The sequence below is a fragment of the Elephantulus edwardii genome, unplaced genomic scaffold (genome assembly GCF_000299155.1).
Source record: "Elephantulus edwardii isolate Elephantulus edwardi_28Jun2011 unplaced genomic scaffold, EleEdw1.0 scaffold00148, whole genome shotgun sequence".
NCBI lineage: Eukaryota > Metazoa > Chordata > Mammalia > Macroscelidea > Macroscelididae > Elephantulus > Elephantulus edwardii.
The window spans coordinates 2,620,172-2,634,043 of record NW_006399898.1 but is presented as its reverse complement, the minus strand read 5'-3'; the positions used below and the strand labels follow the sequence as shown (position 1 = coordinate 2,634,043).

The 13,872-nt window shown below is 45.8% G+C and overlaps 1 protein-coding gene across 1 annotated transcript in view; it reads left to right on the top strand.

Moving 5' to 3' along the window:
- The window catches only part of TMEM132B (transmembrane protein 132B), a 218,148-nt gene that overhangs the window by 46,909 nt on the left and 157,367 nt on the right, over positions 1 to 13,872 (top strand). The window contains exon 3 of the mRNA XM_006894685.1: positions 2,589 to 2,735. Within this exon, the coding sequence (XP_006894747.1) occupies positions 2,589 to 2,735 (147 nt within the window). The remainder of the gene's footprint in view (positions 1 to 2,588; positions 2,736 to 13,872) is intronic.

Genomic DNA, 13,872 nt, shown 5'->3' with positions numbered 1-13,872 from the left:
TATAATTATAGAAAAAAAAATAAAAAAAACAACAAAAACTTGAGTGAAAGTTTACAGTGCAAATCCATCTTCATCATGTACGATCATTCATTCTACCTCTTCCCTCCTTGTGTTTCTCATTTCCATTTCACTCTTCCTCCTAATTCCTTCCTGATTTCTTGACTCCATTGTCACATGGCTGGCTTCTCAGTGGCTATGTCTTCTTCTTCTTTCTCTTCTGAGGACAGTGATTATTGGATTGAGAGTCACGTAAATCCAACAAAAATCTCACATTAGAAGACCCTTCCAAGTAACACCTGCAAAGATGACATTAGGAGGCTCTGCATGGGCGTGGATATTGTTATGGTGGGTTTGCTATTCAATCCATGGGACTTTAAGTCCTCATCTGCTTGTGAAAGCTGGACTGTGAAGAAGAAAGATACAAGAAGAGTTGCTACCTTCAAATTGTGATGCTGCTGAGAAATATTGAATGTACCATGGACTTGCAGAAAAAGGGATACAACTTTCCTGGAAGAAGTACAGCCAGAATGCTTCTTAGAAAGGAGGTTCGTGTGATTTTGTCTCATTTTGGACCTTTGATGAGGAGGAACTGGTCCCTGGAGAAGACATCATGTTTGATCAGGTAGCTCATAGTCACTGCCAGCACGTCTGTTCCAGCTCCTAGTAACCCTGCATGAGATTTTCTACCCTGTCCGTCTAATGGGAGGAAGCAAACTCATCTTTCTCCTTCCGAGTCGATGGTGGATTTGAAATGCTGGAGCCACTTGATCTTTTGGATGTTAATACAACATGCAATGGCCAGCCCCACAGGGCTCCTGCTGGTAAAGTACAGGGTCAAAGGCAATAGAGGATGATGTTCAATAAGATGGAACAGCACACTGGTTGCAACAGTGGGCTCAAGCTGAGCAGCAGTAGTGAGGTTGAAGCAGGACCGGGCTGTAGGTTGCTTAGAACCAACCCAGGGAGCCCCTCACCACGTTCAGCCTCTTCAGACACTATCCTTTTTGCCCTCTTTTGGAAGATGAGCATCTGCCGGACCCCATGGTCAGTGACATCCCTGGGAGCTGGGATCTGAGCTCTGGCCGCCTGGCCTGACTGCTGTCCCCTTTTCCAGGAGCCTCGGCAGAAGGTGATACCCAGAAACAAGAACCCCTGCACCCACCCGTGAGTCCACAGTGACCTTGGCCTCCGTTTGGGTCTGGTTACTTAATCTCTTTGGGTTACAGCTTTCTCTTTTGTAAAGCTGGGCTGACAGTTCCTCAGTGTAGTGCAGTAAAGAGGATTAGGTGTGTTAATACAGGTAAAACAGGAGATAATGTATGTAAAGCTCTGGGAAAGGCGGCAGCCCTGTGGCAACAGCTCTCAGAACATCTTCGCTCCGTAAATGCACAGATATTATTGAGCACCTGTTCTATTCCAGGCAGTGCTAGGATGCATACCGTTTCTGGCACCAGGCAGCTGTCTGTGAGAGGACAGGACAATTTTTCTTTGGGGTGTCCCCAGCGCTAGTGACCTCCAGTTGTATCTATCTTTGCTTGTGGGAGAACATTACTTGAGTGTGCTTCTTTGTTGTGGGTTCTTTGACTGACTTTTACATAGTAAGGATGGTGGCACAGTGGTTAATTGCTCACCAGTCAACCCAAAGGCCCATGGTTCGAACCCATCAGCCACTTGAGGGCACAAAGATGAGGTAGTCTGTTTCTGTAAAGATTTAACCCACTGGAGGGATGGTTTTGTACTTTTCTGTAGATTTGCTGCAAATCAGAATCGAACTGATGGTGGTGGTTAACATAACAGATGTGTTCATCTAAATATTTTAGTGAATGGACTTTCAATTACTGGACTAAATGTGTTTTTTGCTGCTCAAGCATCAATCTTTTTATCTCCTACAGCTAAACTCAAAGCTATACCTTGCCGATGGTCTTAGGTACATCTAATTTAGGCCCACACAGCAGGGTAGCCTCAAAGCCCTGCTCTTATCCTAGCTGGTCTCTGACACACTCCTGTGGTCATAGGCTTCCCAGGAAATTTCATGGTTAGAGAACCAGTCATTGGTTTTATGGGGCGTGGGGTCACTGCAGGGGTCAGAGGATCTGCAGAGCCTAGCCCTGACCTTGCAGGCCCGTCACAACAGCCGGAACACTGAGTCCTTCATTGTTCCTTGTGGAAGTGGGTTCAGGTCATATGGTATCAAGCCACACTGCTGCTGTATCTGGCCTGAGAGCTGTGTCACTTTTCTCAGAGGCGGAGCGTGCCTACCCTCTCCCAGCCTGTGGACAGTGGCTTCTCAGGCAGCCCCAGGACGTCTTCCTGCCTCTCGAATGGGCCTGCAGAACTGCCTTCCTGCATGTACCTGTCTCACAGACACACCCCAGGCTCTCTGGACCAGAAAACAGTCAGATCCAGTGTTTAGACAGACAGTTGATGAGCTTTCAGGGCTCTGTTCACATCACTCCTGCCCATTGCCCACCCCTCAGGGAACACGGCCATGGTCTGCTATTGTTCCCAGGGATATAGTTGTACTCTATACGGTTATCAGTCACACAGAAACAAAAGCGTCTGACGTGTTTTCGTCTTCCACCCACCAGGATTAAGGCCGCGGCAGGAGTGAAGATAACGTCGGTGAGAGTCAGCAGTGAGGATCAGTGGGCCGTCCAGGAGGAGGTAGACAACAGCAGTGAGCAGACCACGGCCACCCTCACCTGCGTGGGCCACCGCCCAGACACACAGAGCAGGTGAGCATAAGCGGCAGCCACCGGGCGAGTGGTGGTGGCCAGAGCTGAGAGAGCAATGTGTTTCTGTGTTGGTGCACAGGGTACCATTGAATCGTTCCTGTCGGAGCCCCTGTTGAGAATTTGCTTTTTCACTCCAGACAGACTGAATCAGCATGTGCATGTTAACAAGAGTCTTCTAGCTCTCTGGGCGATTCTTGTGCTCGTACCTACTCCTCACTTATCGACTACCTCGTTACCTGACATTTAGAATTTATGACAACAGTAAAAAAATCTACCACTGGCTACCTTGTGCCTTAACAGACGCCAAGGTGCAGGGAGGAACACTGGTCGTGATGGGTCAGGTGTGTGTGAGCCATGATCCGCAGTGGCTTGGCAGTTTCGCAGTGACGTTATTTGACAGTTCAATCATAATGTGATTTGGCACTTACACAGTGATGTGATTTGGCACTTACACAGTGATGTAATTTGATAGTTCTGCAGTGATGTAATATGACAGTCATGCAGTGATGTAATTTGGCAGTGTATGTGATACCATATGGCAGTATATAGTGATGTAATTGGCAGTCATGAAGTGATGTAATTTGGCAGTTAGCCAGTAATGTAATTTGGCAGCTAAGTAATGATGTAATATGACAGTTTTGTAGTGATGTCACTTGGCAGTTATGCAGTGGTGTGATTTGGCAGTTATCCAGTGATATAATATGACGCTCAGGTAAGGCTATAATTTGACCATTATGTAGTGATCTAACTTGGCAGTTATCCAGTGATGTGCTGTGGCAGCCAAGTAACGTGACCATTACGTGGTGGCCTAACTTGGCAGTTATGCAGTGGTGGAATTTGACCGTTATGAAGTGATGTAGCCATCCTGTATTTTGTGATCTATATGATCATTTCCATTTTCACCTAAGACCAGTTTCTGTCTGTTGGCTCGGGCTTTGGAACCCAAGTTAATAAGTGGGGAGTGGGTGCAAATAGTTTACTTGTAGATCTTGTTGGAACAGAGACTCTGTATTTTGGGTGGAAATGCAAATTCCCTCTGTATATAGTGCAACACTGCTGCGTTGAATAGTAGCGTGCACCCTTTGCCTCTTGGCAAGCTCAGCCTGGGGCTTCTGATGACAGGAATTTGACAACATAGCTCTAAATGCACAAATGTTGTCGGGTTGGCAGCCCCTAGAGTTCCCTGGGCTCACGTGTGTCACAGTGTGGGCTTTGAGAAGAATATGTCATCGTTTCGTTCTTACCACTGTGATTTTTTTTTGTATGAAGAGTTGAAGACTCAAGTGGGACAAGTCGACCCACTCAAAAAGGTGCAGAGATAATGTCCTTCTATGAGCCAAGTTAAGGGGGCATGGGCTGCTGGGAGACCAGCCATTCCCCTGTGCCTCAGGGCTGTCCTGTTGCAGCTGTGCACCTAGTCAATGCATGGCGTAGACTTGGGACATTCAGCCAGGTGAGCTTGGTGCTGCTGGCAGGTGGCCCTTCTGTGGCTTAGACATGGCCTAAGGTCCCTGGGAGTGGGCACCCAGGCCTTAGAGGATCCTGGTCCTGTGCCCTGCTTGCCTCTAGGACCCACGGTGTTGGGCACAGTGGAGGTGCTCCCTGAGTAGAGGATGGGGTGGGTGGGGAGGTAACTGATGGGGTCTGCTCTTCCAAGTGGAGTCGTGGGAGGGTGATGTCTGGAAAACCTGAGAAGTGGGGTGATTAGGCCGAGTCTGCTCTCTTTTCTATAGCAGTGTGGTGAGTGTTGTCTATGGGGACTCAGAAATGGGGTGATCTGGTGGTATCTGGTCTTGCCAGTGGAGTCATATGGGGGTGCTGTCTGGGGGATCTGAGAAGTGGGGTGATGGAGTCAGTTCTGCCCGCTGGAGTCCTGGGGTGAGTGCTGTCTGCGAGGGGCCTGAGAAATGGAGTGATGGGTGGAATCAGTTTGCTCTTCCCAGTGGTGTCATGTGGGGTGCTCTCTGGGGAACCTGAGAATGGAGTGGTCAGTCAGATCTGCACTCTGTGAGGAGGTGTGTGCTGAGTGCTGTCCACTCTGGGGTGACCCCATCCAACCCCGCCAGAACTCTGTGCTGCCTGGCTTTGAAGCTCCCTTTCAGAGGGAGAGCAGAGCCTCCAGTTGCGTGGTTAAAAGCCTCTGTTATGAGGGAATAATTGGCCTGGTGACCTGGAGGCTTCTCATCCGAACTCGACGTTCTGACCTTGTCCTTGCAGCCACTGCAGCCTCACTTGACCTGGTGTTGCTGGCCAGCTGTGCCTGCCAGGGACCGTGTTCAGATCCTGTGCCCCATCCGTGGGCAGAGCGTCGCTCGGGGCTTGTTTGCCACGATGGTTCAGTCCAGGTGATCAAGTGCTCATCTGAAAGTGGCGGCAGTAGAACCTTGAGCTGCTGGCGTGCCTTTGAATCAACCCCACTGGTGTTCCCTCGGTGACCCCTTAGGTGATACCCCAGTCACCTCTGCATTTAGCCCCCTTGTGTGTGACCCCCAGTCAGCCCCTTGTGTGGCCCCTCGTGTATTACCCCCAGTCAGTCCTATGTGTGACCTCCTTGTGTGTTAGGGTGCTCACCGAGTTCCTGTCCACCCTCTCCCTGAAGCAGAGCACCAGGCTTCCCTCTGCAGAGCTGCTGGGTGGGCTCAGCGTCAGCCTATAGCCTAATGGTTGAGCCGAACAGCTTGTGCCACCGAGGCTGCCTGGCTGGAGCCAAACCCACTGCCATCAAGTTGATGCCAACTCACAGTGACCCTGGAAGACAGAGCACAACTGCCCCGTAGGGCTCCCAAGGCTGTGATCTTTGATGAATGCAGGCTGGCATTTCTCTCTTCTGCAGGGTGACTGTGAGTTCGAACTGCTGACCTTCCCGTTAGCAGTTGAGTACTTAAGCAATGCATCCCCACTGGTTTTTTTCTCTCTCTCCACACATGCCCCTCCTCATATGTGTGAAGGCATGCAGTTCAAATCCACCAGCTGCTCCATGGAAGGATGAGTAACCCCTCCCACCAATGGTCCATAACAACAGAACAGTCTGTTAACGGTGGTGCAATAATAATATCATGAACAAGTCATAAAATTTGCAGGAATGGCCAAAATGTGGCACAGAGAGACAAAGTAGTGCAAAAGTTGGGGAAATGATGCCCATAGGCTTGTTCCTTCCGTTTGTAAAGGCAGTATCTCAGAGAACACTAGCACAAGAGAGGCCTGTGTACGCGGCCAGTTGCCCTTCACTAGGGAGTCAGTTCTGGTTCCTGATGATCTGACACGTGTCCGAGTAGAATGTGCTCCATAGGGGTGTCAGCACCAGGGTTTTTTAGGGAGAAGGAATTCACTTTGGTTAGTAGATAGATTTTAAGTGTTTACAATTGTATATATGTGTGTGGAGATAGAGACAGGGACATGGATATCTATATCATCATCTCTATATCTCTATCTATCATCTGTATCTATCTATCTATCTATCTATCTATCTATCTATCTATCTATCTATCTATCTATCTATCTATCATCTCTGTTGTTGTGTGTCATGGAGTCAGAACCAACTCATAGCTGCCCTTCTAGTGGGTTTTCTGAGACAGTAAATCCCATGGGAGGAGATTGTCCCTCCTTCTGGGGAGCAGCTGGTGGATTTGAACTCCCTGCCTTTGGGTGATCATGCAGCTTACCCCTAAGCCACCAGAGCACTCTGAATAGAGTATGGCAGAGTGCAAGCAAAGCTGTTTATACATAGTATGAAGCAACAACAACAACAACAAAATACACATGACTCACTATTTTTATGTGTGATACTCAGTTTGTTGTTGTGGTCTGTCTGGAACTGAACCTGTAATTTATCTGAGGTATTCCTGTGTGCATCTGTTTTTATATACATATGCGTGTATATGTGCCTGCATCTGTTTTTGTAGCTATATGCATACACTCACACACATACACGTATTTGTGCTTCTATGTGTGTGTGAGAGTGTGTGTGTATGTATGGTATCCATGGTCTGTGCGTGGGAAATAGTTTTGCTGAAATATTTGACTGATTAAGTGGTGATATTTTAAAAAGAAAGGATGGCACGGACTGTGTCGATCACTTGGTTTTTAGAGAATCAATTTCCCATTCTTTTTAGAACAGATAAAAAGAAAGGTTATGTGAGAAAAAAAGGAGTTATATAACCAGAGTTACATAATTATGAGACAGTCTCCCACCCCAGTGTCCTCCTTCTCCTTCTTTCTTCTTCTTCACACTCTGGTCTGACCTCCCTTGGGCTAGGAGCAATTTTTTGCTTTAACATGACACTTGATGCTTACCCAATATCCCTCTCAAATCCATCCATAATCTAAATAAATAATTGCTTCTTTTTATACTTTTTTTGTTGAATTGTGATATCAAATGAGGTGTGAAATGTAGGCTCATGGGCCCTGTTTGCCGGCTAACAAAGTGAATATATGAATACATGCCTAACAAGCAGGCTGCAGAAAGCGGTAATCTCTGAGTTGTGACAACCTTGGGTGGAATAGAGTCTTTAATAGAATATAATGTACAAACTGCCTGAGCCGCTGTGATAAGAATTAAAAATGTGTTGTGTGGAAAGACCCATTGCCCTCAGTGAGGAAGGCAGGGAAGTTCTTAATTTAAAATACTTTAATGAACACTCATTGTGAGGAAATGTGAATAATGAAGATGGAAACCTTAGATAAAGAGTCTGGTTGCCAAAAGGGGAGAGAAGAGATTAAGGAAATAAGCAAATCATGAAGTGTTCAGACAGCAGGCCTGGAAAGCAGGGCAATGAAAACCAGGCGATAGATGATTTGTAAGGGAATCTCATGCAACCTGATACCTTGAGATGAGGTTGTCCGTCGAATGATCTGTCTGGATTTAGGGACCCCAAGCCTCAGGGGAATGAGCTGCAGCTTCTCATGCATCCAGAAGCTGTGAAGCTGTATGTTCTTTTTTAAAAATTTTTTTTTAGTTGTTTATTATTTTTTGTATGTGTACCATCAAATGAGATCTGACTGGTACAGGACGAGATTGTCCCTCCTTCCCCAGCAGAGCATCTGGTGGATTCGAACCACACGCCTGTGGGATGGCAGTGCAGCTTCTTGCCACTAGGCCACCAGAGCTCCCTAAAGCTGTGCATTCTTATCTAAAAGTCACAGTTGTTGTTGTTGGTTGGTACAGAGTTGACTTTGACTCACAGTGACCGCAGGTGGAAGAGAATGCAGTTTTGCTTGGTGCTGTGTCCGTGTCATGAGTTCCTTCTTGACACGCTCAAGTCCATTCTTGTGTCTGTGTGTCACACCATCTTACTGAGGGCTTCCCTCATTTTCACTGACCCAAACATGATGTCCTTCTGTGGTGATTGATCAGAGTGGAGTAAGAGTCAAGACTTGCAGTCTCCCACGGAAGGTGGGCAGCTATGTAGGTGAGAACAAAAAAGCCAGAAAATAGATTTCAGCAAATACACACACACACACACACACACACACACACACACACACACACACACACCCCTGGCTTGTTTTAACATAAAAATCTACTAGAAGAACCAACTGCCTAAAGAGCAAACAAATCTGTCTTGTGAGAAGGACAGCCCGAATGTCCTTAGAAGGCAGGATGGTGCGACTTTATCATTGTCAGGAGGGACCATCTTTGGAGAAGGGCATTGTGCTGGGTAGACAGTAAGTAGAGGGTCAGTGAAAAAGAGCAAAACCCTCACCAAGGTGGACTGGCACGGTGGCACAATAGAGTGCTCAGACATAACAAAGATTGTGGGGAGGGCACGGGATTGGCCACTGTTATGTCCTGTTGTCCATAGTTGTTGTTGTTGATTGCCTTCGAGTCAAACACAACTCATAACGACCCTCTGAACTAAAGGCCTGAAGCCAACAACTGTCGACATTTATTGAAGTTCATAGAGCTTCCAGAGGCATGTTATTTAGGAAGTGGATGCCACCCCTTCTTCCAAACCTGTCATAGTATGTTATTGTTGTTATGTGCCATTGAATCACCTGCGATGCATAACAACCCTATGTACAGCAGCTCTGAACCCTTCTCTGTCCTGAGCTAGTCTCACGAATTCCGACACACCAGTCCCCATCGTCTCAGTTACTGTATCAATCCCTCTCATCCAGGGTCTGCGCTGTCCATCCACTCTTTCAAGCATGATGTTCTTCTCTAAGGACTGATCTCTCCTGGCCACGTGCCCAAAGTAAATGAGGTAGAGCTTCAAAATCCTAGCCTCCAAGGAGAGACTTGGTTTCACCCTCTACAAGACTGATTTGTTTTCTTTGCAGCCCATGGTATATTCAAGACACTTCTCCAGCACCACAACTCGAAGGCATCTGTTCTTCTGTCATCCTTAGTCATTGTCCAACTCTCTGAAGCTTAACAAGTAATTGTCCATAGAGTCGTTATGATTCAGAACCAACTCAAAAGCTCTAACAACAGCAACAACAAAATGTTCACTGTTTATTTTATTTAAAGCAGGTAAGGAGCTCTCTCTCTCCTGTGGCATCGTCTACAGAGGTGACAGTCAGCCCCTGCTGGCAAAATGTCTGCCCTCAGAGCCCTGGTGAAGTGTAATTGGCGCAAGCCCAGAGGCATTGAAAACAGGATTCAGAGAGGGTTTAAGGGGCCCGATCTTGGTGCCCACAGTTGGTTATGGGAGCAACAAGAAGACAAAGCATGTGCTGCCCAGTGACTTCTGCAGATTCCTAGTCTAAGATGTCAGGGAACTGCACGTGCAGCTGTGTAACACATCTTACCATGTTGGGATTGCTCAGTGTTTTTCGATGAACCACAATGCCACCGTGGAAAGAGCAGGCCATCAGAGTCACCAATCCCAGTACCAGGCTACGCAGGGAAGAAAATGACTAGAAAGCTTGTTTGCATGTTTTACGTGTGGCAGTAAAACCATAAAAACTGTAAAACATTTATTAAAAACCATATAATGTGTATGTGGGTGGCTGACACTAGTTGTAAGTATTTTGAGAAAACAGCTGCTATTATGCCCACTTGTTATGTGCCATCGAGTCGCTTGCGACTCATAGCGACCCTATGTACAAGAGTTCTAAATGCTGTTCTATCCTGTGCCAACCTAGCCATCTCAGACGCACTTATTCCCACCACTCCAGTCACAGTCTTAACAATGTCCAAGTTTCCTACATTCATGCTTCTCACGTTCCATGTTCCATAATCACTAGTGTCTGCTTACAGCTGTTCCTTCTTCTCTGTATTTCTGGTTCTAAGATCTCAGTCTTAATTGCCATGTCTGCTAGTCCTAGCAATAATCAAAGTGTGCTCTACTGTACATAGGGTTTTTGAAGGCCTGTCTTTTCGGAAGTGGATGGCCAATCCTTCTTCCTAGTCTGTCTCAGCCTTTAAATATATATAATAGTATCTGATAGACAAGCATTCCACAGAAAAGAACCAATGAAAGACAATTGCCCAGTTATGACAATAACCAATAGATTCAATGTTACAGCCCACCGATGCTTTCTTACTCCACCACCATCTCTTATGCCCACTTAACCGATGTATAAACTGAGTCACAGGTCTCAGAGCCAGTAAGTGGCCAACACAAGCTGAGCTTAGAGTTTATCCTTTTTTAAAATGAAAATATACATAATCATAGTCTATTTCAACAATTTCTATATGTACAATTCTGTGATAGCGATGTTATTTTTAAAACTCTGCAAATATTATTTCCTAATGCCATCCTTTTCCTAATTTTTCCATCACCGATGTCTTAGACTCATTGCACCTAAGTTTCTCAGTTAACCTTTCAAGTTGCTGTTGTCAATTTGATCTCAAATAGATAATTCTCTAAAAGAACACAATGCTCTACTGAGTCATTAAAATAAACTATATTTTTTTTTTCTGTTCAAAGAAGACTTCAAGGAGTAGTTTTGACTTAAAGTCTGATAGTTTTGGGGGTTCATCCACTCTCAATGGCTTCAGAAAATCTGGCTTCCAGTGCGATTTTTCAATTAAGTTCCACCTTCTCCCTTTTTGATTAGGACTCCTTATGAGAATTGTTGATCTAAATGCACATTCATGGTATTGGGACCCCATCAAGTTCTTCTGGTCTCATGTCAAAAAGGCAGTTTTTCATGGAGGTAATCAGACACACAGTCCTGTTTCTTCTCCCATTCCTGTACAGTCCACCCTTTTAACCACGGCCATCTATTCATAAGGCTCGATGGCACATACCAATTTAACGACAGTATCACTCATAAGTGCCCTACTATGAGTATCCTCTTGCCCTCCCCTTCCCCACCCCCACTGGACTGAAAACACAGTGGGCACAGTGCCATCACCAGAAGCAGATCATCCAAATATGGAAATAGAAGCTATCATGAGACAAAAGGTGGTCATCCAAAAAACATATGTTCATCTCCTGATCCTCCTGAACCTGTGAATGTGACGACCCGGGAAGAAAAGTGCTTCAAGGTGTGAATAAGAGAAGGAGTTTGAGATGAACAGATCATCCTGGATTAGCCAGCTGGGCCCTAAACCTGTTGACAAGCGGTCTGACAAGACAGACACACAGAGAAGATGAGGTGGTGGCAGAGGCGGAGAGTGGGGTGATGTAGACACAGGCTGAGGAAACAGACTGCAACCAGCAAGGATCTTCCCCTGGGGTCTCCAGAAGGAACATGCCCCATGGGACCTCTGGCTCCAGGACAGAGATGGAATACATCTCTAATGGTTGAAGCCCCCCGTTGGTGGTCGTCAAATCAGTGATGGCATCAGAATTTTTAATGAAGATTTGTGGGATGAATAAATCAGGGCTTCTCACCTTGACTGCATACCAGACTCAGGTGGGAAACTGTAAGGAAGACAGAGGCCTTCAACCTGAACCCCACCCCTGCAGGTCATTGGCATCAGAGAAGAAATCAAGCTCCCCTTTTGACTACAACGCCCAGCTGTAGTTGAGAATTAATGGGATTTCATGAAAGGGACCAAGTAGTACAGTGGTTTGTGACTTGTGCTGCTAACTGAAGGATCTGCAGTGTGACACACCAGCTCCTCCTTTGGAGAGAGATGACACCGTCTGCTTCTGTGAAAATTTGCAGCCGAAGGGAGCTCTGGTGGCCTAGGGGCAAGAAGCTGCACTGCAATCCCAGAGGTACATAGTTCAAATCCACCAGATGTTCTGCTGGAAAAGGAGGGACAATCTCCTCCTGTACCAGTCAGATCCGATTTGACAGTACACGCACACAGAATAATAAAAAATTAAAAAAAATTTGCAGCCGTGGAAATACTATGGGACAGGCCTGTTCTATGAGTGGAGTCAATTTGATGGCGGTGGAGGGGGGCGGGGGGCTTCATTCTGGTATATATAAACGAATGAAATAGTGACCACGTTAGACACCATTGAAGGCGAAGGTCTTTTTTAGAAGCACGCTTCTTGGATTCGCAGCAGTTTTACCACTGAGCATCTGGAACACTGAGAGTACCAGCCACCACAGTGTCCAAAGCCAAGTTCTTATCAACAGACACACCCTGCATATCTGTAGAGAACTGTGTCCCTGGGCTGAGGTGGGCTGGCTTTTATCCACATTGGGAGACGCTAAGAAAATAAAAAAAGAGAGAACTATTAAAAATTACCTGGCCTTGTTTTTTGTTGTCTATGAGAAGTGCTGTGTGAATTTATGCAGTTGAGTACTTTGAGTAAGTATAATATACAAAACCTAAAACAATACCATTGCCACTGAGAAGAATTCTGACTCACAGAGACCTTGAAGACAGAGTTTTCAAGACTGTAAGTGTTACAAAAGCAGACTGACACGTCTCTCTCCCCCAGAGCATCTGGTGGGTTCAGACCACCAACAGTTTTATTAGCTGTCAAATTCCATAACCACAACTCCATCAGAGCTTCCAAAGTATAACATAACACTTTTAAATTAGAAACTAATGGGTGTTGATGTGTAGAAAGTTTAGAAAATATGGTAGAGAGAGATGGAGAAGAGTAAAAGTCGTCCTTAAAGAAGGAGGCTAACAACTCAGAGAAGATACTATTCCACAAGAACCAATGTTTACACTGACCACACCCCCAACCCCTCTGAGACCAGAAGGACTCGGTAATGTCCGACTGCCACTAATGGCCATTCCAGTTGGGAGCTCAACACATATTTATTTTCCCTCCTTTCTGATGTTTCTTTTAAAGATTTTATTTCAATATTCAAACATAAAATATCTGTGAATATCCTTGTAGGATAACCTTTAGGAGACAATACTGGAAGCAGATGAGGTTGGAAGATGACTTTTTTCAAAGTTTTGATGCTTTTATAAGACTGAGTTTCTGATAATTCCTTCCATCTTACATTTCTGGCTCTGTGTGGTGACCCTTCATAGTTCAGACAGCTGCCGTCTTACAGATTTCATTCACTTTCACTAACCATTTTGTTATATTTACTCAATATTAGGCAAACACTTTCCCCTATGTTGCTTTCAGTTTTCATTATTGGTTACATGATGATTTTATTGGTATTGTAGACTTATGTATTATCAAATCTAGTTGTTCTTGTTTTATTCAAATTGAGGACTCTCACCTGGTTGAGGTCTGGAGCAGGCTGGGTGCCCGCAGACATTTGTTACTACTGTCCACCAGCCCGAGTGACCTGTGATGGACAGGCAGGATTAGGTATCTGTGAGAGGCAGAATTGTTTACTTAAGATTATCAGGGCTTCAGAGTCATCTGTTACATGGCATCCCAGAGTCTGTCCTGATCCATACAGGAGACTCAGATACATGTGTTGAGAAGTGCTGCCCTCTGTGGATGGCTATGGGACTCAGAATGGCTCTGTGGGGGTGGTTAGAAGTGTCCCTAGCTGTCATGACAGCTGGTTGGGAGTAGAAACAGCCTCTGACTTTGCTCGCTCTGGTGTGATTGGTAAAACATCTGTCTTGTTTCAGTGTCCTAACTTCGACTGACCAGTAGGGCCTTACTGACCTAGGAAGGCCACCTATCCAGATACAGAATTATGCCAGTTCATTTCGAGAAGTTCCCTGTGGCCACTTCACAACCTGACCTATCCTTTCTTACTTACCCGTTGTGCTGTCAGACTTAACTGCTGGCTTGGAGTTGACTGTGACTCCCAATGACCCATGTGTGTCAGAGTGAAGCTGTTCTCCAGAGGATGAGCT